Consider the following 22,274-nt stretch of genomic DNA (forward strand, 5'->3'; position numbering starts at 1 on the left):
CTCGTAGCCGCGCGCGGTGGCGTCGTTACCTTTGCCCCAGGCCCCCAGTGCAATTTGCATCCAACTTTAACTAGGTAGCATCTCGTCTTAGTTTAATGGCTGCTCTGCTGCGCCATTTGCGGCAGTTCTAATTTAGATCCTTGCTGCCGCAAAACTTGAACGTACGGCTCGCCTGATCTCCGGCCCTATAAATACGGATCCATCGAGTGCTAGCTCCTCCCAGGCAGCATAAGCACAAGAAGCCAAAGTAGCTAAGTCTCAATTAAGGATCGATCGATATGGCGTGGAGCGAGGCGGAGAACGAGAGGTTCGAGAGCGCGCTGGCGACTTACGACCCCGACATGGCCGGCCGCTGGGAGCGCGTGGCGGCAGCCGTCGGCGGCGGCAAGACGGCCGACGACGTGAGGCGCCACTTCGACCTGCTCACGGAGCACGTCGGCGACATCGAGTCCGGCCGCTACGGCTACCCCGACAACAACGGAGCCGCCAACAACGGCACTGCTGGTACCAACCATCGCACCAACGGCAGGTAACTTCATCTTCTTGCGTGCATGGACGCGAATATCGATCGATACGGCCATGCCATGCATGCAAGGCAACACGCATGCAGTGTTAATAGTTGGTTACAGCCTGCGTATTAATATTATGCACTTTCGATCAAACTTACTACTGTAGTCAATTAACTTCTGCCTTCGCTCGCTTGCAGAGCCAACCGCCCCCAGACCTGATGCACAAGCGCGGTGAAAGCATACTGCCTGCATACGTAATATACCACGTATAGTAGTGTACGCGCGCGCAAGCGCGGCGTGTGTGTGTATGTACGCGTATATTCTCAAGTATGTTTGGGTCTTGGAGTATATATATAGCTTTGTCGCGAGGCAAGGGCACGCACGTGTGCACCGTGCACATTTCCTCTCTTGTCATGGCTTGTTAGCTTGTACTACTGACTAATGAATGAATGAATGAATGCGCTGTATACGTATTGCTGTTACGTATTTTTCGCACTACACAACCATCGATTTGTTTCCCGGGAAATTACTTGAGTTGTGTGCCACGTGCGCGTACACGTGGGGCGCTTGAGTAGGAGCGGCTGCGAATGATCAAGTGTGCATCCCTTCGTTTCTTTCGTTTGCTGTGCAGGGATCCATCTGTTACATAGCAAACTAGATGATGACCCGCAGGTTGTTGCTGGAATTTTCAGTTAACATGAGTCAAATTGAGTAGCAACAAAAAATATTCAAAATTGAAACCATATAAAATGAGAATTTTTTTTCCAAAAGAACATGATTTAATTGATGAGGTGGCATGCTTGAATTTATAGATTAATGTAAAAATGTAAATGAATACATGTATAGCTTAAAAAAAGACATGCATGACTTGATGAGGTGGCATGGTTTGCATGGTGATATGGGGAGGGGCTAATGATGTGGCATGCTAGTGGGAATCTCTTATTTAGGTACAGAAGATATCGGCAGAGCGTCGGCATAGGTTCCTCTCATCCTTTCAGAGGCATTGAGGTTATAGTTTCTTGCCGTCCGTGCCCGTCGGCGTGATATGGTGCCAAGTTCTTTTGATCGATTCAAGGTTTCGACAACGAGGGAGACGTTGGTCCTCAGAGGCATGTGCACGAAGACTTTCCCCATGTCATTGATAAGCTAGGTAAGGTCGGCTTCGGTATGGGAGCAACGACATCGACACGTCATCAACTTGTTCTGCCGGCAGTAGTGTTGGTCTAGTGGTCTAAGGATCTCTATGTATTCTTTATTATTATGTTTGAGGTGTTTGTCTTCTGACAGAACCTTTATAGTAGATTTGAGTCCTTTTCATGATTTTTTTATATTATAAAAATTAGTTCATAAGAAATATGATCCATTATAAACTAGTCCAACCATTACCTTTGGGATATGAGGCCCATTCAGCATGCTCAGGCTCTCAAACTCGCATGAGGAGTGCACAGAGCAGTCCTCGAAAACTTCGGTTCTACAAATTGCAGAACACAGCATAGGGCAGCCATAGGAAAATTTGGTGGAGCGAGAAAATCAAGAATTTTAGTCGAGCTCACGTCCAAAGTTGTTAAAACCACGCGACTCGGTCCCTCACTTTCCCCCTCCCATTTGCGCAAGTTCCTCCTTTGCTTTGTCAAATCCTATCACCGCCGTCACTCTTCGTTGTCGCTTGGTTCGGTCTGGAATCCTTATTGCTAGCGTCATCATCCTTCATGTACGCATCTGGCTCGTCCCCCGAAGGCATCGATGGCCATTCGTCCACCGATGATCTTTTCCTTTCCTCGACCATCGGCGGCGACGGCCGCTTCATCGCCGGTGGCCTCTTCTTTTCCGTGACCATCGATAGGCAACGACGACTTCACCACTAACAGTCAAAGGCAATGAATTTATGTAAAAGCAGATATCCATCTCTGCTCATGGAGCAAGGGGGTTTGCTCCATGGATTTTCACGTACAAATATCCACAATCTCACGGAACGGCACATGGATAGTCGGTTGCACCATGAAAATAAGTTAATTAACTAAATATAATTCATTGAAAGGTTTTCTTAGGGATAATTCATTGAAAGGTAGGTCTACTTATCAGCCGTATATAAATCGACTAAAGTAAGATTAAACGATTGCCACTCTCGTCGGTCGTCGCCTCCGCCCCCGGCCTGCCCGTCCCGCAGCCTCCACGGCTCACGGGCCACTTTCCCGTCGCCCCCAAAGGCCCATAGCCCCTGACCCTCAGCCGCAACCCCGAGCCCAAATCCACTCCAGATTTATCGGTCCCAGATCGGACGTCGCGTGCGTGGTTTGCCGTCTACGACTGCAGGGCGAACCGTATACAGATAGATTTTCCGTTTCAGAGTTAGTACTCGGCCAGTCAGGATTGACCATTGCCATCGTCATCAACGCTGGACGTGGCGAAAACGAGCTTCGAAGAAAAAAAAACCAAGCCTAGCCAGCCAAAGAAGACCGCCGCTCGAACTCACTGCGTCTCAAATCTCAATCCCAACGCGGTTCTAAATCTCTACCACCGGGTGCCCTGGAACCACCGCCGTGCAGTAGCTACCGCCCGCAGCCGACGCCTCAACCCCTTGCACCCCCCCCCCCCCCTCCCTCCCTCTCGCGCGCCGGTAGACCTTCTAGATCTGCCCCTCTTCCGATATCTTGATTCTTCTTTTCTGTGATCGATCTGGTTGATCAAGGAACCAAGTGAATTTTGTTTAGCAGATTTGAAACCTTGAAGTTCCAATCTTGTGTCACAAAAGGGCGCCATAGAGTTAGGACATGGATATGGCATTGCCGGTTGTGAATGCCACCACGGCGGTGCTTGCTCGCCTCTCAGCTGCATTCAACGCTCCTCTCGCCCGTGCGGTCGTCTTCGGGGTTCATATTGACGGTAAGCCTCTTTTATCCGTCAACTTCTTTACATGTGATTTGATGGTAGCGTCGGTATTGTGCTTGACATCTCGAGGTGGTGTCATTTTTCAGGTCACTTGGTTGTGGAAGGACTACTTATTGCGGTCATAGTGTTCCAGCTTTCCAGAAAGAGCTACAAACCTCCCAAGAAGCCACTTACTGAAAAGGTATTGTTCTGCCCATTGTTCACTCTTTGTTCATGTTCAGATGTACTGGTTTTTGGTCATCACTTCATGGAACATTTTGGTAAGAGTTTGCAATTTTATCCCTGTAGGAGATCGACGAGCTATGTGATGAATGGGAACCAGAACCTTTATGTCCTCCAATCAAGGAGGGGACCCGAATCGACACACCAATGTTGGAAAGGTTTGTGTGATGACTTGATTTCTACAGATGTAGCTCTACCAATTTGCTAGTTGAGAGAAGTCCAATTGACCCTCCTAAACTTGTAGCTGAGTTTAAGTTACAACCCTCAACTTCACTTTGGTGTAAAGTAGCCTCACAAACTCTCGAAGCTGTATAAAAGACCTCCCTCACTCAGATTGACTGGTTTTGACCTCGGTTTTTGCTGACTTGCCGCCACATCATCCTGTCCATGCCTCACTAGCTCACTTGAAAGTGCCCACAAAAATTGAAAATATTCCTGTCAGTCGCAAATAGATCATTGCGTATTTTGGGGAAATTTTCAGCTCATCTGGAACGATGGTTTGTGAATAAACAACTTATTTACGTTTTCAACCAGAACTCTAATTCAAAATGTCCAGTTTTTTTTGGAAAAAGCCATTAAATCACAAATAAATCATTTTGAGTATTTTGTGAAAGTTTCAGCTCAATTGGACAGATGGTTTGTGAATAAACAGTTTATTTAGTTTTTCACTCAAATTTTCAACTCAAAATTCAAAATGCCCAGAAAATTTTGATCTGAGTGAGATGAGAGAGTCTGACATGTACACGGTGATGTGGCGTCACGTCAGCAAAAATCGGGGTCAGAACCGGTCAATCTAAGTGAGGCAGTCTTTTAAGTGGTTTTGAGAGTTTGAGGGGGCAATTTAGACCAAAGTGAAGTTGAGGGTTGTAAGTTAATCTCAGTTAAAAATTTAGGGGGGTAAAATGGATTTCTTTGCTAGTTTTGACCAATAGTTTTCTCTCTTTTTTTTTGTATGACTTCTTTATTTTGCGATTGCACGAACGACACACTTGCTCACACACCCAGGTCAGCCTGCCCCTATGCACATGCCTAGAACTGATGGAGACTAGGGATGAATCCTCAAATCTGACAAAGTTCCTACTGAGGCGCAACCATGTGTGTGGAAATGTGGGTACCGGGATTTGCACCCTGTCAAGTGGAGTCATGTACCCACAACTTTGCTGCACCACCATGATGTGTTCTGTTCATTCCTGTTCTCGAGGAAGATTCAGATTTTTTTTAGTTTTTAAGGTCTATTCAAGTTGTTTCTAGCAAATGAGTTTATTGTTCTGTATTCCGGCCTTCCAGGCTTCCAGGAATTTAGCATATTTTCAATGATAGGCAGGAATCACGATAGTTTTGATTCAGTTATATCATTATATAGAACTGAAGGCAATAACATTACTCAAAAACCAATATTGAATTGAACCTTTTCTTTTGCTAGATTTACCAAGTGAGAAGGCATGAACATGGTTTGCACGCAGTTGTCAGTCTATTCTAATGGAATATGATGTGTATATATTTACAACGTGAGAAAGTTATGGTGTAGTTACAGGATATGTGTGCAGTTGTTGGACTTGGGGATCTACACTGTGTCCCGACCTCTGAGGGTCATCATGTCATTATAACAGTTGTATCTGTTTTTTTCTTATACAGTGCTGCTGGACCACATACCACCATTGATGGGAAAGATGTTGTGAACTTTGCATCAGCAAACTACCTTGGTCTAATTGGCAACGAGAAAATTATTGTAAGGGAGAACTCTATTGTTTGGCAGGATTTTGACAACTATATTTGTCCAGAATATCTGATCATAGAGAGTAAATTTTAGGATTCTTGTGTTGGCTCGCTGGAGAAATATGGTGTTGGATCCTGTGGCCCACGTGGATTTTATGGAACAATTGGTTTGTATATTTCTCTGTTCATGTTCACAGTCAATTACCTCTATTGAAATCTGAAGGACTTACTTAAAAATTGTGGAACACTTGCAGATGTCCACCTTGACTGTGAGGCAAAAATAGCCAACTTCCTGGGAACACCAGATTCCATTCTGTATTCATATGGGATTTCAACAATATTCAGCGTGATACCTGCCTTTTGTAAGAAGGGAGATATCATAGTCGCGTGAGTTAACCTTCTTTTTTCCTTGTTAAGACTATTTTTGGAATAGAGTATATAGCTTCAAGCAGACAGAGTTGTTCAGGCGCATTCAGTTTGATACACATGTAGTGTTCATGGAATTTTTCCTTGATTTATTATATTTTGTACTGCATAGTATTATTTCCCAGTTGAACTGAAGCCATATTAATATGTGCATTGCAGTGATGAGGGTGTTCACTGGGCAGTGCAAAATGGTCTCCATCTATCAAGAAGTACCATTGTTTATTTCAAGCATAATGATATGGCTTCACTCGCTAGCACTTTGGAGAAACTTACTCGTGGAAACAAACGTACTGAGAAAATTAGACGCTACATCGTTGTGGAATCTATCTACCAGGTGTGGTGCCTTTTGTGATTATTTTCTGTTAGACCAGTGTAGTGTTTTTCTTCTTTGTGTAAGTTTCATCATAACATATTGACCCTGATTGTAAAATCAACAAACCCATGAGATACTTTAGATATAAACCTTTGGATGAAACCCTTCTTACTCATGACTGCAGAATTCTGGTCAAATCGCCCCTTTGGATGAGATAGTCAAATTGAAGGAGAAATATCGGTTCCGCGTTATTCTGGAGGAGAGTCATTCGTTTGGTGTGCTTGGAAAGTCTGGACGCGGCCTTGCTGAACATTATGGAGTTCCAGTGAGTGATTGGTGCTTACTCCTAGTGTTTAGAATTTTTTTTTTGCTGCAACACTGATGTAGTGTAAAGAGAAAACTCAAAAAGGAGATAGTATAGTCCACAGCTTTCTGGACAGGCACTGGTTAATATATGAAATCCATCTTAGTAGTTAGTTTTAGCTGTATACTTCTAAACCATGTTCTTTCTAATCCTGAATTTCTCTTACATGTACAGATTGACAAAATTGATATTATCACTGCTGGAATGGGAAATGCATTAGCCACTGATGGTGGCTTCTGTACAGGAAGTGTCAGAGTTGTTGATCATCAGGTAGATACAATTTCAGATTGGTGGAACATCAGTTGTGGTGCTAAATATGTTGGACTTTGAATGATTAACGAACTTCATCTTTGCAGCGTCTAAGCAGCGCTGGCTATGTTTTCTCTGCCTCTCTGCCACCCTATCTTGCCAGTGCTGCAGTTTCTGCTGTAAACTACCTTGAGGAGAATCCTTCAGTTCTTACTAACCTAAGGAAAAATGTTGCTCTTCTGCATAAAGGTAACTATGTTTCTCTTGGCATTTAAATATTTATTCGACGAGATTGTCCTTTTTTCTGCTGTTGATGGAATATAGATGAATACATGTGAATGGAATACTGTTGGCTGCTTAACATAAGTCCTGTTAGCAGTTTGTGCCTGTCGTTTTTCCTTAGCAGCAGTTTTCAACATATCAGCTAGAAGCCGAACAACTAGTTGTGGAACTGTATGTGCAACCTATGATTGTAATATCTGGTCACCACCTTGATGGCCTTTATGTATTTGATTGCAGAACTGTCAGATACAGCAGGGCTTGAAATTTCTAGCCATGTTTTATCACCTATTGTGTTCCTTAAGCTGAAGAAGTCAACAGGCTCGCTGACCACAGACCTGGATCTTCTTGAAACCATTGCCGATCAGGTAAGCTTAAATGGAATTAACAAGAGGACTTCCAGATGCAGTTTACATGAATTTTTCATAAGCATATACTGACACCTCTTGTCCAACAGGTTTTGCAGGAAGATTCAGTTTTTGTTGTGACATCGAAGAGGTCAACTTTGGACAGGTGCAGGCTTCCCGTTGGGATCCGCTTGTTCGTATCAGCTGGTCACACGGAATTAGACATCTCGAAAGTGTGTTCATCCTTGAAGAGGGTATCAGCATTGGTTCTAAAGCAATAGATTTGATCTTGGGTTCCCTTCAAGATGAGAGAGCTTGGTCGTTTTCAACGACCTGTGTACTCTAGGCTGTGTGAGTTTTTGGTAAATGTACATAACATGTACATTTCTACATCTGATGAATTATCTTGTCGTCGCTCATATCGGCAATACCTGCAAAATAATTTTTTGTGTAAGCGGTGAGGATAGAGACGGTGCGCTTGTGTTGTACATTTGACTGATCTTTCGTGTAGTAAAGTGGATATGTTTCTTCAATGCCCTCATTGTATTTGCACACTGCCTCTTTGTTGCCTGAATACGTGTAGAGAGCTGTCCCGTTTTCTCTGAAGTAACAACAGCGACTTGCATTATCTGGTAAAGTTTTCTACTTGCGCTAGGCCATCTCAGACGTGTCCAAGTCGATCGGGCACGCGCTGATGACGAAGCTTCTTCATCTGCGGCTCTGCCCCGACAGCGACGCAGCGTTGTTCCTTCAGCCTGCGCTGCCCACCGTGCTCAGGTCATGGGGCACGAGTTTGACGGGATCCATTGCCCACGCCGAAGCCGATAAAAAGAGCACCCCTACGCTGTTGGAAAAAATTCGGAACCGGTCTCGCTCCCACCCACAGTGTCGCCACCCTCCCACTGTATACGCTCCATCTGGCGAGCAAAGTGTGCACGCGAACAACGTTCGTCCTGTAAAGCTGCGGCGTGATGGTAAACAATGGGGATGTATGGATAAGGCATGGACGGTGCTGTTGCGCTCTTGGGGCCGTCGATCATGTTTCCGTGGACCCCCTGTTGCGGCCGATGGTCGGCATCCCTTGGGGATTCGCTTCGTTGAGCCGTTGAGGTGACATCCGGCGCTGGTTGTCTTTTCAGCAGGAAAAGAAAGGGATAAAGAAAGGGTTCTGTACAGGGACGTCCACTGCGACGAGCTAGGTGACCAGGAAGGTATAGGACGACCAGATGTTTCTCACTGTGCTTGGTTGTCTTGAGCGGGCGCAAACTCGTATGGTATCCAGTGGTTGGAGCTCATACAGTAGGTTCGGCACTTCAGCTACCCCGGAGGCCGGAGAGGCCTGGGCTGTGGGAACACGTCGGTCCACTTTGGAATCCTTGTGCACGATTTGTCATAGGTACCGGTCAATCCTGACGTGTTTCATGCGCTACATATATGGTAGAGCATAACGCCAAATTGGGTGTTCTTGACCTGAAGTCCTGATGATGGTTGAACCGTTGATGTGCGAGTATACCGTCCAAGCTTGCTCGACTGCTTCAACTTATTAGTCAGCTCCGTTGTGAAGCCATGATCTGTTTTCTGAGCGGGAGTCGACATCTGGTTTTAGGGACAATAAAAGCCAAAGACTATTTATGTCAGACGGCATTAAATGGATTAACACGGAACACGGGAACAGTGCACGTGTTTTCGAAGCAGTGCTGTGCTATTTGCTCTCCTAGTACAGCATATAGATGACTGGATGTGAACGCTAGCAGCAAAATTCAGTGCAGGTTGAAGCGCCGGATCAGTAGATCCGGATCACCATGCACGGGTTGCCACTCTTCGCGCGCGCGTTGGAGGACGTACAGGTCGGAAAAGCAGTGGCAGTAGTAACCACAACCCGGCTGCCGGCGCGCGTGGCAGCATCCCGGCCACTAGAGCCATGGCGCATGTGGCGTTAGTTGGGGCGCCATTAAACCTGATTAAGGTGACAGGCCGGCGAGATCGCTACTTGCCGCTTTCCGGCTTTCACTCCACAGTTCACACCCCATCAGGGGCGGGTGGCGAGGCCGATCGAGATCGAGTCGATCCATCCGTGCTCCCGCGGCCCCCCCGTCGCAGTCGCAGGTATGAATTCCACAGCGACACACACGGGTTGAACGAACCCGGGCGCCCGGTGCCGTCCGATTCTGGCTTATAGCCCACGCGCGCATCATATGCTCGGTGTGGACTGTGGACGGCGCCGCAGCGTCTCACCCGTCGACCCATGGTGGGACACTCAACCGGCCAGTGCCCACCAGGTACGGGCTCTCTCGGTTGGAGCAGTAAATACACGAGTCCCATATATCGCAACTCCCAACCGGCAACCGCGCCAGCTATATACGCGCCCTCCGCTCAGTTATATGCCGCTCCAGCTCCTTCCTTGTGTCCGAGCGAGTGAGTGCCTACCAACAGCCAGAGTTTTCGGAGCTAAACGGCGCGAGATCGATGGACCCGTACAAGTACCTCAACATCCGCTATAACCCGGACGGCTCGCTCACCCGCCACAACGCCGCGAGGCTCCTCCCGCCGGCGCCGTCCGGGGAGCCCGTCGCCGTCCCCATCGCCCCCGACGGCGAGGAGAACCGCCGCATTGTCCACTCCAACGACGCCCCGCTCAACCCCGCCAACGGCACGAGCGTCCGCCTCTTCGTTCCCGCAGGCGTCGTCGACAATGGCAACGGCAACGGCAACGGCAGGCCGATCCCGCTGATCCTCTACTTCCACGGCGGCGGCTACGTGCTCTTCCGCGCGGCCTCGGAGCCGTTCCACAACACGGCCGCGGTGCTCGCGGCCACGATCCCTTCCGCCGTGGCCTCCGTCGACTACCGCCTCGCCCCGGAGCACCGCCTCCCGGCCGCCTTCGACGACGCCGCCGACGCGGTCCGCTGGGTCCGCTCCTACGCCGCTGGCAGGCCGGTCTTCATAATGGGCTGCCACAACGGTGCCAGCATCGCGTTCCGGGCCGCGCTGGCCGCCGTCGACCAAGGCGTGGAGCTGCGGGGCCTGATCCTGAACCAGGCCCACCACAGCGGCGTGGAGCGGACCCCCGCGGAGGAGGCGTCCGTGGACGACCGCGTGCTGCCGCTGCCGGCGAACGACCTGCTCTGGGAGCTGGCGCTGCCCGTGGGCGCCGACAGGGACCACGAGTACTGCAACCCGGGCGCCATGCTGGCCGTCGTCGGGGCGAGCCAGCTGCGGAGGCTGCCGCCGTGCCTGGTGCTGGGGCGGAAGAAGGACCCGCCCAGGGACCGGCAGAAGGTGCTCGTGGACGCGCTGCGGGACGCCGGGGTGGACGTGGAGGCGCGGATGGACGGCGCTGGGTACCACGCCATGGAGCTCTTCAAGGCCGACCGCGCCGCCGAGTTCGTCGCGCAGGTCACCGACTTCGTCCGCCGCCACGCCGTCGACGATGTACAGCAGGCCGGTGCAAGGAGCAGGATGTGATGTGATGATCTAGCGATAGATTCTCGCAAAAAAGAAAAAGAAAACTCTAGCGATAGATCATGGTGGGAGGTTGTTACAACGGCACTGTTGCGCTTTGATTTTTTTAATTGGACATATGCCAATCATATCGTAATCACCGTGCCATGATTGATTCACTTGGGAGTTGGGAGCCACGGCCGGGCCACGAGTCTACACCCCGGCAAGTACTTAATTTTATCTTTTCGAATGGATTTGTCGCCTTGTGTTCTTCTTCTTGACTACCACGGTGTCATCAGTGGCGGATCTAAGATTTTAAGTCAGGGGTGATTCATTGATTAAATTTTTTACCCTAACTATAAATCGCAACCATCCGTGCAAAATAAATAAATATAAACTGCACCAACGATTGTTCATTCCTCTGCGTAATTGTTAGGCGAGAGTGCCAGACTCACGTACAAAAAGGCAAACGAGGCCCACAAGGATATGGGTTTGGACTTGACGTTGTTCACCTGGCCTATATGGTTTTCTTTTCCCCCCTTTTTAGGTTGAATATACAAAAGTATATGGACCGAATTTAAAATCCCACTAGCCACCCTATGGATCCGCCAGTGGTGTCATGTGCAGGTACAACAGTGTAAAGATTGATCACATTTTAACCAACTGGTTATATTATACTCCCTCACATCTACAACTTCAATTTTTTAATAAAATATGTTATGATATATATATGATCATAGTATACTAATTTGATATTATGTTACAGAGTAGCATGTTTTTTTTCTATAAACTTGATAAACCTTTAAGAAGTTTGACTTAATTTGAACAAAGTTAGAACTTTTCATATTTAGGAACATATGTACTATATAGTTATTTTACAGTTGGTTCAATGATCGATGTGCATCTTGCCGTTTGCAAGGGCGGACCAACAAGGGTCATAGGGTGAATTTTCTTTTACTAGTAGAAGTTATTTATTTATTTTAGAAAAAATAGAAATTGCGGTATATTTGCCTAGACAATATATATTTATTAAAAATATGTTTCACCTAATATTGAAAAGCTAGGTCCGTCGCCTCCGTGTGGCTACTCGTTTCTCACGAGTCACGGTCTAATAATAAATTAAAGCGCTATAATCCGAGACAAAAAAAATTACGAGTTATAACCTGAGACATTATGGTCAGTTCGATCGACCAACACGGCTGACGGATCAAATAATCATCTTGTCTTGATTTGTGTGATGTTACGGTATATCCAATTATCACTTCTCTTTTTTTTTCATTTATTGTCGTGCCATGTCACCAAAATGCTTAGTTGGCATCTATGTTACTATCCAAGTTACTTGCACTATGACTAGCCTTATGGTCAGTTCGATCGGCCAGTATGTCCGACGAATCAAACCATAGCAATAGTACATATCATTAGGTACATATAATTGAGGTCGATGATAAATAACGTCATCTAGTTGGTACGTGTTGATCAAGAGCTTTCACACTGCCCCGTCCCCAATCAGTCGTTTCCTGGTTCTTGCTTAAGGTTTAAATGCGATTTTCGTTTACGTTAGCTTGCATTAAGTTTACAGCTAATAAACACGTATAGCTTGCACGATAGCAAAGCAATCCAGGGAGGCAGTGTCTGCACGTGCTAGGTGCAGCGTGGGGATCATATGCATAATTCAGTGTCGGTCGTATCATGCTCACGTCACGTGTTTCTTTGGCTACGTCTGGCCTCCACTGTAGAGCTACGTCGGTCGGTGTGGCCAATATGGCCGGTGGATCCTGTGCTAGATCAGCTGGCGGATGTCTAGCGTCGCCCAATTTAACAACGTGGCAAAGATTTTAAACAAAACAACAATTTGTGTGGGCAGGCAAGAATCATCGATTCGTCACGCTACCTTTTTTTTTAGAACAATTCGTCACGCTACCAGGCAACAATTTTTGGCACGCACCATGTCCAGGCCTTTGAACAGGGCCTAAAAACCGGCCACGGCCCACGGCCCACGGCCACACGGGCTGCCCCACCTCGAACGAGTTCAACTCAAACACTCGAAACCCTTCTACCTTCTTTCTCCCCTGCCTGCTCTCTCTGTTTCCCCCCTTCCGTCGCGCTTCCTCCCCATCCGAACCGAACCGAACCGAACCAAACCCTACGCAGCGGCGAGCGCGGCAATGGGGGCCGCCGACCTGGTGCTGAAGGCGTCCTGCGACGCTTGCGGCTCTCGGTCAGAGGTCTACGGCACGAGCTGCCGTCACGCCACCCTCTGCCGCTCCTGCGGCGCCGCCAGGGCGCGCTCCCGCGCGCGCTGCGCCGTCTGCGCCGCCCCCATCATCAACCTCATACGGGTACATCCTGCCCCTCGGCCTCTGCCTACGGTTCTAGGTTTCTAATTGCACGATCGGTGGCATTGCTGGCGCCGCGGCCGCGGCGCTTGGCAGTTTTGGGTTTTGTTGTCCGTGATTTTTCTATTGTTCCAACGGAACGCAGGAGTACACTGTTCGGGTCGATACCGCCGCAGAGAAGGCCCTTTCGATAGGCAGATTCACCACAGGCTTGCCGCCTTTCTCGAAGGAGAGGATTGCGGGGAACAAGTGGTCTCTTCGTAAGGATGGCCTGCAAGGACGACAGCTTACTGCCAATATGCGGGTACTAGTTCCTGATCATTGGTGATCATCATTAGATTTTATGATCCAACCTAGTAGCATGATATCCGATTTATATCCTTCTCGGTGCTAATCCAACAGGCATTAATGGAGCTGCGTCCGTTCATGCAGCAGTCGCTCTTGTCATTTAGGTTGTACTGAAAAATAGTAAATATCTGTGACCGACTGATCATACATTTGTAGCGTGCTATTAGATACCCTTGTGGAACAAGTGGATTTTATTGTTTTCACCTAATGGTAAATGAATATGATAGGAGACCCTTCGGTAGTAACTTTGCTACAATGTTGTTACTGTAATCTTGTTAACCGTGTGGCACATATGTTTGACAAAACAGGAGAAATACTACAAAAGAAAACCATGGATATTGGAAGATGAAACAGGTGAATATCAGTACCAAAGTCAACTTGAGGGAACACAATCTGCAACTGCTACATACTATTTGTTGATGATGCACGGCAATGAGTTACATGCTGTTCCTGTTGGTTCCTGGTACTCACAGTTTGCTCCTCTCCTTATTCCCCCCATTACATGTCAACTATAATCGTCATGAAAACGTAGTTACCTGCAAGATATAAGCTTCATGAGGGTGTACAGTATTACCATGGCAATGAATCACCTCTTGCAAATTTCAAAAATCATTAGTAATTATATGCTCGAAAGCCTCATCTAGAATGTGCTCTCTTAATTCCTTTAGAGCATCCTTAAGAATATGCTGTTCCTTCTCAGGTATAACTACAGTAAAATTGCACAGTACAAACAACTGACTTTGGAAGAAGCTGAAGAGAAGATGAATAGAAGGAGAAGCAACGCAACTGGGTATGAACGATGGATGATGAGGTGTGCAACACATGGAGCTGCCGCCTTTGGTTCGGATGTGAAGAAGCTTGAGGATGTTGATGGCGGGGCGACAAGTGGGGTCCAATCCAAGAAAAGAAACAAGGATGGTGATGACAATCACTGTGATAAAGGCGAGGAGAACGAAGAAGAGGGAGTGGCAAGCAAAAATGCAGATGGGCTTGCGACAAAGGGCATGGAGGATGAGGAAGAAGGCGGAAAAGAAGACTTTGATTTGGATGGTGAAATCGAGATAGGTATGCTGGTCAAATACTATTCATCTTCGTTAATATTTGGGAATTCTTAGATTTGCGTATCTTTATACAGTGTAGGACGTGCTGATTAGTGATTGCTGTTATTCGAAAGAGTTGTTCATTCATCTCAATGCGGATTTTGTGCAACTAGCTGCCATTAGACCCCATTGTTCAAAATCATTTTCCATGTTTCAGAAAATGTGAAAGGATTCATGGATGTAAATCATGCTATACCATGTGCACGGATATTATTCACTCATGCCTTGTCTTTGGATTTCATGGTTTTGGATGATGTTTTGCGGGTGCACATGATGTATGATTATGACTTACATCCATGATTCTTTGCAGAATTTTTTGTAACTGGAAAATTATTTTTAAACATGGTGTGGTGTCAACTAGTTGCACAAAATGTACTTTCCGTGTTCATTCATACTGTCTCACAGCCCTCGATAATCTTCTTAGCTGGAACTTGCTCTTTATCAGGTGAAGATTGGGAGCATGAAGAGTTCTTCACTGATGATGATGAGGCTCTGGATATTGACCCGGAGGAAAGACCTGATTTCACCGAAAACCCTGCTCCACCAGAAATTAAGCAGGTTGAAACAAACGCACATGCTTATGCTCACATTATTGATTTACATGCCAAGCCCAGCAGCCTGCTGCAAATGTTGCTAGTATAGTAGTACAATTTACTAAACTTACAGATGTTGCTGCCTTTACCAGAATCGATGATAAATACTATATGTGACTTTATGACTTGCAATACTCATAGGATGATAACGGGAATGAACAAGGAGCTGGTGGCCTGAGCAAGGCCGGTAAGGAACTAAAAAAGCTGCTCCGCCGTGCCGCTGGACAAAGTGAGTCCGGTGACGACGAAGACACTGAAGTAATGATCACCACTCGTAAAACTTCCATATGATTTAAATTCATGAGTTGCAGGAGCACAAGCAGTTTTGTTGACTTGTTTTCATGTTTACTATTGTATCATCCAACAGGAAGATGAGTCGCCATCGCCAGTACTTGCTCCAGAACTGAAAACTGAATTCAAAAGTGAACCACAGGAAAACAACCCTGTCAAATTGACAGCAGCAGGACTTGATATTAGCATTCCACCTGCATCCAGGCCCAATAAAAAGAGGAGAACAAGGTGTGATGATGCAAAGAAGTGTAATGGTGCAGCGCTCAAGAAGTCAAACATAGAATCTGTAAGTCACTTTTCTATTTTCACTGTGAACATGTAAACTTAATTAATCATATAACTGTAACATTGCATTGAATTTGTTCTTTGATTGTCGTACTGTCGGCACAGGAAACTAAAACATTAGGTGTCAAGGAGGAGCCACCCTCTTCCTCGGAACCTATTTCAAAAGAATTTGCTTCAGCAAGTAGTACAAATATATCTACAATTACAGAGGAGGAAGTCAGGAGATTACTTGCAATTGGTCCTGTGGCAATGGAAGATTTTGTCTCCAGATTTGAGCCAAGATTTAGAACTCAAGAGGTAAAGCTTATTTTCTTTGTGATGTGGCTCTGAACTGTGTTCTCAATAACTTTATGCTTTCCGCACTACTCACCAACATCTTACTTCAGATGATGTGTGTTGTATATGCTATCAATGCATGCAGTCTGGACAATGTATGTTATATGCCCTGTCAATGCATGTCCAGAATTTTGATGGCTTGTTATTTTTGTACTGCAGGACAAGAAATATTTTTTTGACATTGTGAGTAAAATTTCTGTTGTGGATAAGAGCATGGGACGCAAATATATTCACCTTCAGAAGGAGTACAAATGAACTGACAAGTTAAAGCACTTGTATATGCCATTATACCCCTCTAGCATTGCATGGCATACTTTGTCTCTGCTGTAGAGTTCGTCAGTCTAACTACTCCATCCTTGTCATTATATCCTTGGTTGTCTATTCTTTTACGCCACCTTGTAAACGAAGAATTTGTGCTGATTGACTTGGCATGGCCTTCAAAGCTAAATTTTGACCATTGATATCTCTTATGATATGTGACTAGTAACTACAAATTCGACGATATGAAATTTCTTTCAGATATGCATAATGTTGGATGTATTGGTTGCAAGTCAATTTACGACAACAACTCGTCACAAAATACGTATCATTGGACTCTATCTTTATCTTTTTGCTCCTATGAAGTTCTTAGTTGGTGCGGCTGTCCGTCACCCTCGACCACACTCCCTGTTGATTTGACATAAACTATTAAGACATGAACGAATATGATTATTTGAATGTCAAGACTTGAACGAATATGGATTATTTTCATAAACTATTAAGACATTAACGAATATGGATTATTTTATCTGGGGCAATGATAAAAAATACTCTCTCGGATTTCATAATAAGTGTCTTTGATTTAGTACAACTTTGTACTTATTATGGATTAGAGGGACTATTTTTTTTAGTTTGTATCAACTTACAGATATTATACTATTACTAGTAGAAGAGCCCGCGCGAGAACATCCATTCAAATTTTACCAAGACTGCACATTTCTTTGATCCAGTACAACTTAGCAATGAACAATCAGTAGAACTGAAATTTGAGACATTGATATTAGAGAAATTTTTAAGCAATTCATAATTAGCTATGAAAAAGGCAGGGTCGAGTTGTACATCGGCAAGTGTAGTTCATCCACAACATTAAATAAAATATTTGTGAAGAATACGTCCAGTACACACCGCATTAGCATTAAACCCATGCATGTTAGAACCTTCCTCATCCAAAAAACTCCAGAATGTCTGCGCATGGCAAGATAAAATGATTTTGCTTCCGTTAAACTTAACACACCAAACAAAGATCATCTCGTCTAAGCTTCTTTCGAGTCAACTGATATGGGGATTTATGCACAACAGAGAGCCCGTAACTCCATGGCCTATACCTTCTTGCTATTTCTGAATTCTGAACTTCAGCAATAAACAAAGACAGAAAGGTGCGAGCAGAATGGTTGGCGCACCGCCGCGATTCCGCATGGAAGATCGTGGAGCACCGCTGCCACCTATTGGACCTTCCCACGTGCTTTCAGGTGCCCAGCGCCCACCTAGACGTCGCACCTGTGGGCGCCCGTGCGGCTCGATGCAGGCAGTGGCGCGCGACAGGCGACGACGCGGCGGCTCGTGGCCAGCAGCCCGACGGTCCGCGGGGGCGGCAGCAGCGGAATTGGCAGCGGGCGGCGAGGATTTGGCGTCGAGGCGGCGCAGCCCATGCGGAAGCAGCCGCCGGGCGGCGCAACGGGCTTCGGCTCGTGGACGAATCTGGGCTGAACGAGGAGGTTGTGGACGGGAGAGGAGAAGACAGATGGGAACAAGGCAGGGGAAGGGTCTTTCTCCTCCTCTTGCTGAGGTCTTCGACGCACGGCGCCGAGAGAGGGTGGCCGTGCCAGGGCTGCAGCGCCGCCGGCGGGGTGGGAAGGGTTGCAGCACCAAAGCAGCGCTGATCCAGGGCGAGGGCAGACAGATCGGGTGAGGCCGTGAGGAGCGTTTTTTTCGAGGAGTTTGGGTGTTGGATTTGGAGAGAAGGCGGCAGAACCGCAGAGAGGGGCGAGGATTTGGGGCAAGCAAGACGACGTACGGGCAACGCCCGCGGTCCTCCGCAAACTCCAATTTAATAGACATTAATAGATTATGCTGGTATTTATTGAACAAGCTTGAAAGGCATGTCGCGTTGTAACAATTAGGTTACTTGACCAGGATATAAAACAAAGTTGCTTCATCAGGAAATATTGCCTGCTTTCATCTTCTTTTTTCATATAGGAACTAGTTAATCATGTAACAATTCAGCCTGCATCTTTGTGGCGGTAGCATACAGGAACTAATTCATCAGGTTATTCTCCGGTATATTACAAACATCTTATATAATGTAAGAAAATATACCAAAATACATTATACAGCACAGCCTTTTTATACTGAATGTACTGAGACCCCCCAGGACAGAATGTTGAACCGATGAAATCAGCTCATAGATCACATGACGAATCGATGATGATAAATGCAAAGGTAATAATAAATGCATTTCACTTTGTTCATAAGTCTGGACAGCTAGAAAGCATCAATCCAGTCAATTACAGGCCTGGCTGATTTTTAATATTTTTCTTTCCCGCTTTTGTCTGGATTCGTCTTGGATGATTTGAGTCGCCACAATATAAAGAGGTAAGGACTTGAGCAAACAGCACTGTATCATTTCAAAAGGCAATACAATAAATTCATAATTCAACACATATTACCTTGTTGACCATTTCGTGCTAGAAAGGAAACAACAATGGCTGGATAACGGTTGATACGGTAATCTAGTCACAGACATATCTCAACTTCTCAAGCACTGTTGAACTAAACCAGGCGAGGAAAACGACTGGTCTGCAATTAGGAGGTCCAATCTTCCACTGGTTGTGCTACCAATTTCGTTAGTCAGTTACCACCAGTTCGAATGCTACTTACACCCAAAGGTAATCAAGATACCATGCATAAAATGCACTGCATGATAGGAACAACTGGTCATTCCTGAAATTCGATATGAGGGAGCAAATAGTGACAGTATCTTATTCTTGAGTAACAACATCAGATATAACCTTCCAAGGAGCCCATTAAAAGAATTCATTTAGCTGCTTCCAGAAGAATTTACCACCATGTCTAGATGCTGTCAGTAAATAGACAACACTTATTTCATGGACCAAGTTTTCCATAAGATGTGTCAAGGTTTAAAAGTTGAGATCTTTGAGACTGTTTAATGGTTTGGTTTATAGTCGTTTCTATTTGAGGAACCAACGATCAGCACAGGCTGAACAAATGGAGGACAAAAGGGAAGAAAAAAAGTGCAAAAAGGATAAGATAAACCATCAAGTTGAATTTACATATTGCCTTGACATCAAACTCCTAGAATTCAAACAAAAAGATTATTTGCATGTACACGGCATATAAGTGTTCCTGGAAGTGCAGACCAACTCGGAAATTATCAGGTTCAGACAAGCGCATATACCTTAAGACGTAAACTACTGCCACACATTGGCGATTTGTGGAAATGCCTTTTGAGATAGCACAGTGGCCTGCATGTGTCTTATATTCTAAACTAATTGCAGCAGGCCAGCAACTACGTAGAATATACTAGCTCGAGAAAAGTGATGCCATCTCAGTACAAAAAGAAATGAAAGGGATCTGTGAACATGGAAAGCTTGAAGCCATCACACAAGTGGGGCACGCCTGTTTAGGAGGAAACGGTCATCAAACATCAGAAGAAAGCACACAGCTCCCCCAGGCAGAACAATACACCAAAAGCATGTCCAAAAGGCAAGATGCTTCCCAATCAACCAGCACAAAGAGAGAACTTCCCAACAATATTCAGTAGTCTTGCTAGTGTCATGCATTATATTCCCATAATCCTATCGCTCCAAACTATGGATAGTCAGTTCTTCTGAAACTTGAATAGAAATTGTCAATCAATTCATTAAATGGTTAGATTGGGAATTGATGTGGAGGAATTTTACGGTTATGACTAATGTTGTTTTTATCAAAGTTGAATTGGAACTGCCACTTTTCATATCAAGATTTCAATCAATTAAATAGGTAAATCAGGGTGGTGCAAAGAATAAACAAGCATAATAATACTAAGGCCACCTCTTTCATCTAACCAACAAACTAAACTCACCGGCCTTTCTTTCGGGACCTCGAAGGGAGCCCACCAGGAGGCGATGGCGAGAATTCTATTGGGAGATCTGGTGGTTTACCCTCACCAGAGAGCATTTCAAGCACCTCCTCGCTTGACGGGCGACGACTTGGTGACCTCTGGATACACAAGAGTGCAACAGTAATGCATAGCAGCACCTGGTCACCGTTAACATCCAGGAGCGCAGAGTCTACAAGATCAAGCAAGCGGCCAACGTGGGCAAGATGCCTTGCCCATGAAATCAGGCTCGCTTTCTCAAACTCTGACATGGGTGAAGCAGTCACTTGGAGCGGGCGGCGTCCAGAGATAAGGACTAACAACAAAACACCAAAGCTGTAAATGTCACATTTCTCTGATAGAGGCCCACCGCCACCGTACTCAGGTGCCACATAGCAGACTGTGCCCCGCATGCTCGGCGTGCTGCTCACTGCTCCACCACTCTTGGGCACGAATTCTGCGCTAGCCCAATCCTTGCCACTCCTTCCTATCCCATCAACCCACCAATCAATGCTGCTATTGCCATTGCCATTGCTGCTCCGCCGGCTCCAGCTTTTCATCATCCTCCACCTTGAATTTCTTTTCTCCTCTAAATCACAATCCCTCTCCCACCACTGCATGCCAGCCATCGCACCCGCATCACTCTTTGACTTAGCAAGTGCCCGCCGTTTTTGTTTCTTGGTGAGCTCCTCGGCATACTCCTCACGCCACCACTCACGTGCCCTACGCTTTGGCCTCTTCTTCTCTGCTGAGGTAGCCGGGGTGGTCATAGACGCTCCTGCAATCCAATCGCTCTTCGGCCTCTCCTTCTTGATCTCCGACCTAATCCATTCCATCACATAGTCCTTAACGCCGCCGCCGCCGCCATTATCTTGACGCCACCACCAGTCACTCCTAGCTCCTGATGCTGCAGCACCTCCACTGTTGCAGCTTCGGCCATTGAATCCACTACCAACACTAGTCTTATCGCACCCGGAGGTTGATGCCACCTCTGCATGAGAGGCTGCGGTGAACCCGTCATCATCCTCCGGCGACTTGGTGGCATTGTCTTCTCCATTCATTACAATGGCTGGTGTGCTCTCGCCAGCCACTGATACATCATCATTGCACCCACCGCTTGGATTTTCATTACCGAACCCGATGTTCCCGAGCACACCACTCTCCAACTCTTCTTCTTCTTCTTCTTCAGACTTTATCCGTGCAAGGCCGAAATCTGAGAGGCGAGCACGGAGGTCACCATCCAGCAACACATTGCTGGGCTTGACGTCTCCATGGATCACTGGCGGATGCACAACCAAATGGAGGTAATGGAGAGCGGCTGCGACGTCACGGGCGACGGCGAGCCGACGAGGCCACTGGGATACCAGCTGGGGGCACCTCTTGCCTAGCAGCGCGTCCTGCAGGGACCCGTTAGGCATGAGCTCGTACACGAGCATCATCCGGCGACGGCACGGATGCGCGGATAGCGAGTAGGCGAAGGGCAGGAGGATGGAGGGCGTCGAGCCGTGGCCGCAGCCGATGAGGTGGGAGGCGAGGGAAAGCTCGTTGTGGAACTCGCGCTCGCCCTGGAGGGATCCCGCGGCGTTCATGACCTTGACGGCCACCGGCTGCCCCGACTTGGGCAGCGCGCCGCGGAAGACGGGGCCGAATCCGCCCTGCCCCAGCTTGCTTCCCGCCGCAAAGCTGCCGGTCGCGCGCCGCAGCTGCTGGTAAGACAGCCTCCTCAGCGCGGTCGCGGGCTGCGTCCTCGCTCCCGCCGACGCCGCGGCGCGCTTCCTCCCCCGCCGCAGCCACACGAAAAGAGCCAAGGCCGCTAAGATCAGCGCCGCCGCCGCCGAGGCAGCGGCCGGGGCCAGCGCGAAGGCCGGGGGTTGGTGGCGCCCGTGAGATCGGTGTTCCGCGACGACGGCAGCGGCGGCGGCAGCGGCCGGAGGCGGGGAGGCATCGGGCGGCGGGGGCTGCCGCGAGGGCATCAGCAGGAGTGGGGGAATGGGGAAAAGAAGAGCGAAGCAGAGGGGGCCGAGCCAAAAAGTGAGTTAGCTTTTCGCCATTTCTCAGATGCGTGCGTGTATCTATCTATCTAATCTGCACCGAT

The 22,274-nt window shown here is 47.1% G+C and overlaps 5 protein-coding genes across 13 annotated transcripts; 4 read left to right on the plus strand and 1 right to left on the minus strand.

Moving 5' to 3' along the window:
- Positions 1 to 991, plus strand: LOC112269996 (protein RADIALIS-like 3). Its single transcript, XM_024457596.1, has 2 exons — positions 1 to 529; positions 707 to 991. Exons 1-2 carry the CDS (start codon positions 279 to 281, stop codon positions 726 to 728), a joined length of 273 nt encoding a protein of 90 aa, XP_024313364.1. The 5' UTR covers positions 1 to 278; the 3' UTR covers positions 729 to 991.
- A 1,904-nt stretch (positions 992 to 2,895) lies between these two features.
- LOC100835046 (long chain base biosynthesis protein 1a) lies at positions 2,896 to 7,847 on the plus strand. 3 transcript variants are annotated; one of them, XM_014897317.2, is made up of 13 exons: positions 2,896 to 3,126; positions 3,221 to 3,392; positions 3,485 to 3,579; positions 3,687 to 3,778; positions 5,256 to 5,349; positions 5,431 to 5,503; positions 5,591 to 5,723; positions 5,922 to 6,096; positions 6,260 to 6,400; positions 6,614 to 6,709; positions 6,796 to 6,937; positions 7,208 to 7,335; positions 7,425 to 7,847. In XM_014897317.2, exons 2-13 carry the CDS (start codon positions 3,281 to 3,283, stop codon positions 7,593 to 7,595), a joined length of 1,452 nt encoding a protein of 483 aa, XP_014752803.1. In that variant the 5' UTR covers positions 2,896 to 3,126; positions 3,221 to 3,280; the 3' UTR covers positions 7,596 to 7,847. The 3 variants fall into 3 exon arrangements, with proteins under 3 accessions (XP_014752803.1, XP_003558334.1, XP_010228869.1); XM_003558286.4 differs by having other exon boundaries at positions 3,224 to 3,392; XM_010230567.2 differs by lacking the exon at positions 2,896 to 3,126 and having other exon boundaries at positions 3,137 to 3,392.
- A 1,699-nt stretch (positions 7,848 to 9,546) lies between these two features.
- On the plus strand, positions 9,547 to 11,036 carry LOC100835356 (probable carboxylesterase 8). The gene has a single exon (XM_003558287.4). The coding sequence runs from the start codon at positions 9,781 to 9,783 to the stop codon at positions 10,777 to 10,779; it is 999 nt and encodes a 332-aa protein (XP_003558335.1). The 5' UTR covers positions 9,547 to 9,780; the 3' UTR covers positions 10,780 to 11,036.
- A 1,792-nt stretch (positions 11,037 to 12,828) lies between these two features.
- Positions 12,829 to 16,546, plus strand: LOC100843935 (transcription initiation factor IIF subunit alpha). The gene is made up of 9 exons (XM_014897521.2): positions 12,829 to 13,094; positions 13,237 to 13,395; positions 13,748 to 13,902; positions 14,140 to 14,504; positions 14,985 to 15,097; positions 15,274 to 15,390; positions 15,500 to 15,709; positions 15,814 to 16,005; positions 16,204 to 16,546. Exons 1-9 carry the CDS (start codon positions 12,921 to 12,923, stop codon positions 16,297 to 16,299), a joined length of 1,581 nt encoding a protein of 526 aa, XP_014753007.1. The 5' UTR covers positions 12,829 to 12,920; the 3' UTR covers positions 16,300 to 16,546.
- On the minus strand, positions 13,754 to 22,235 carry LOC100844235 (receptor-like serine/threonine-protein kinase At2g45590). 7 transcript variants are annotated; one of them, XM_024457256.1, is made up of 2 exons: positions 20,165 to 22,234; positions 13,754 to 13,975 (listed from the first exon to the last, which is right to left on the minus strand). In XM_024457256.1, exons 1-2 carry the CDS (start codon positions 22,150 to 22,152, stop codon positions 13,972 to 13,974), a joined length of 1,992 nt encoding a protein of 663 aa, XP_024313024.1. In that variant the 5' UTR covers positions 22,153 to 22,234; the 3' UTR covers positions 13,754 to 13,971. The 7 variants fall into 7 exon arrangements, with proteins under 7 accessions (XP_024313024.1, XP_014753005.1, XP_014753006.1 ...); XM_014897519.2 differs by lacking the exon at positions 13,754 to 13,975 and adding an exon at positions 18,509 to 18,697 and having other exon boundaries at positions 20,165 to 22,235; XM_014897520.2 differs by lacking the exon at positions 13,754 to 13,975 and adding an exon at positions 18,727 to 18,996 and having other exon boundaries at positions 20,165 to 22,235.
- Positions 22,236 to 22,274: the final 39 nt, after the last annotated feature.

Source organism: Brachypodium distachyon, chromosome 1 (genome assembly GCF_000005505.3).
Source record: "Brachypodium distachyon strain Bd21 chromosome 1, Brachypodium_distachyon_v3.0, whole genome shotgun sequence".
NCBI lineage: Eukaryota > Viridiplantae > Streptophyta > Magnoliopsida > Poales > Poaceae > Brachypodium > Brachypodium distachyon.

Bases quoted from the DNA above. Each gene is read 5' to 3' on its own strand.
- LOC100835356 (XM_003558287.4), top strand. From the start codon at position 9,781: ATGGACCCGTACAAGTACCTCAACATCCGCTATAACCCGGACGGCTCG.
- LOC100843935 (XM_014897521.2), top strand. From the start codon at position 12,921: ATGGGGGCCGCCGACCTGGTGCTGAAGGCGTCCTGCGACGCTTGCGGC. The intron at 13,095-13,236 runs GTACATCCTGCC...AACGGAACGCAG, and splicing joins CCATCATCAACCTCATACGG to GAGTACACTGTTCGGGTCGA. The intron at 16,006-16,203 runs GTAAAGCTTATT...TTTGTACTGCAG, and splicing joins CAAGATTTAGAACTCAAGAG to GACAAGAAATATTTTTTTGA.
- LOC100835046 (XM_014897317.2), top strand. From the start codon at position 3,281: ATGGATATGGCATTGCCGGTTGTGAATGCCACCACGGCGGTGCTTGCT. The intron at 3,779-5,255 runs GTTTGTGTGATG...TTTCTTATACAG, and splicing joins GACACACCAATGTTGGAAAG to TGCTGCTGGACCACATACCA. The intron at 6,097-6,259 runs GTGTGGTGCCTT...TCATGACTGCAG, and splicing joins TTGTGGAATCTATCTACCAG to AATTCTGGTCAAATCGCCCC.
- LOC100844235 (XM_014897519.2), bottom strand. From the start codon at position 22,152: ATGCCCTCGCGGCAGCCCCCGCCGCCCGATGCCTCCCCGCCTCCGGCC. The intron at 18,698-20,164 runs GTGAGTTTAGTT...GAAATGATACAG, and splicing joins AGGTCCCGAAAGAAAGGCCG to TGCTGTTTGCTCAAGTCCTT.
- LOC112269996 (XM_024457596.1), top strand. From the start codon at position 279: ATGGCGTGGAGCGAGGCGGAGAACGAGAGGTTCGAGAGCGCGCTGGCG. The intron at 530-706 runs GTAACTTCATCT...GCTCGCTTGCAG, and splicing joins AACCATCGCACCAACGGCAG to AGCCAACCGCCCCCAGACCT.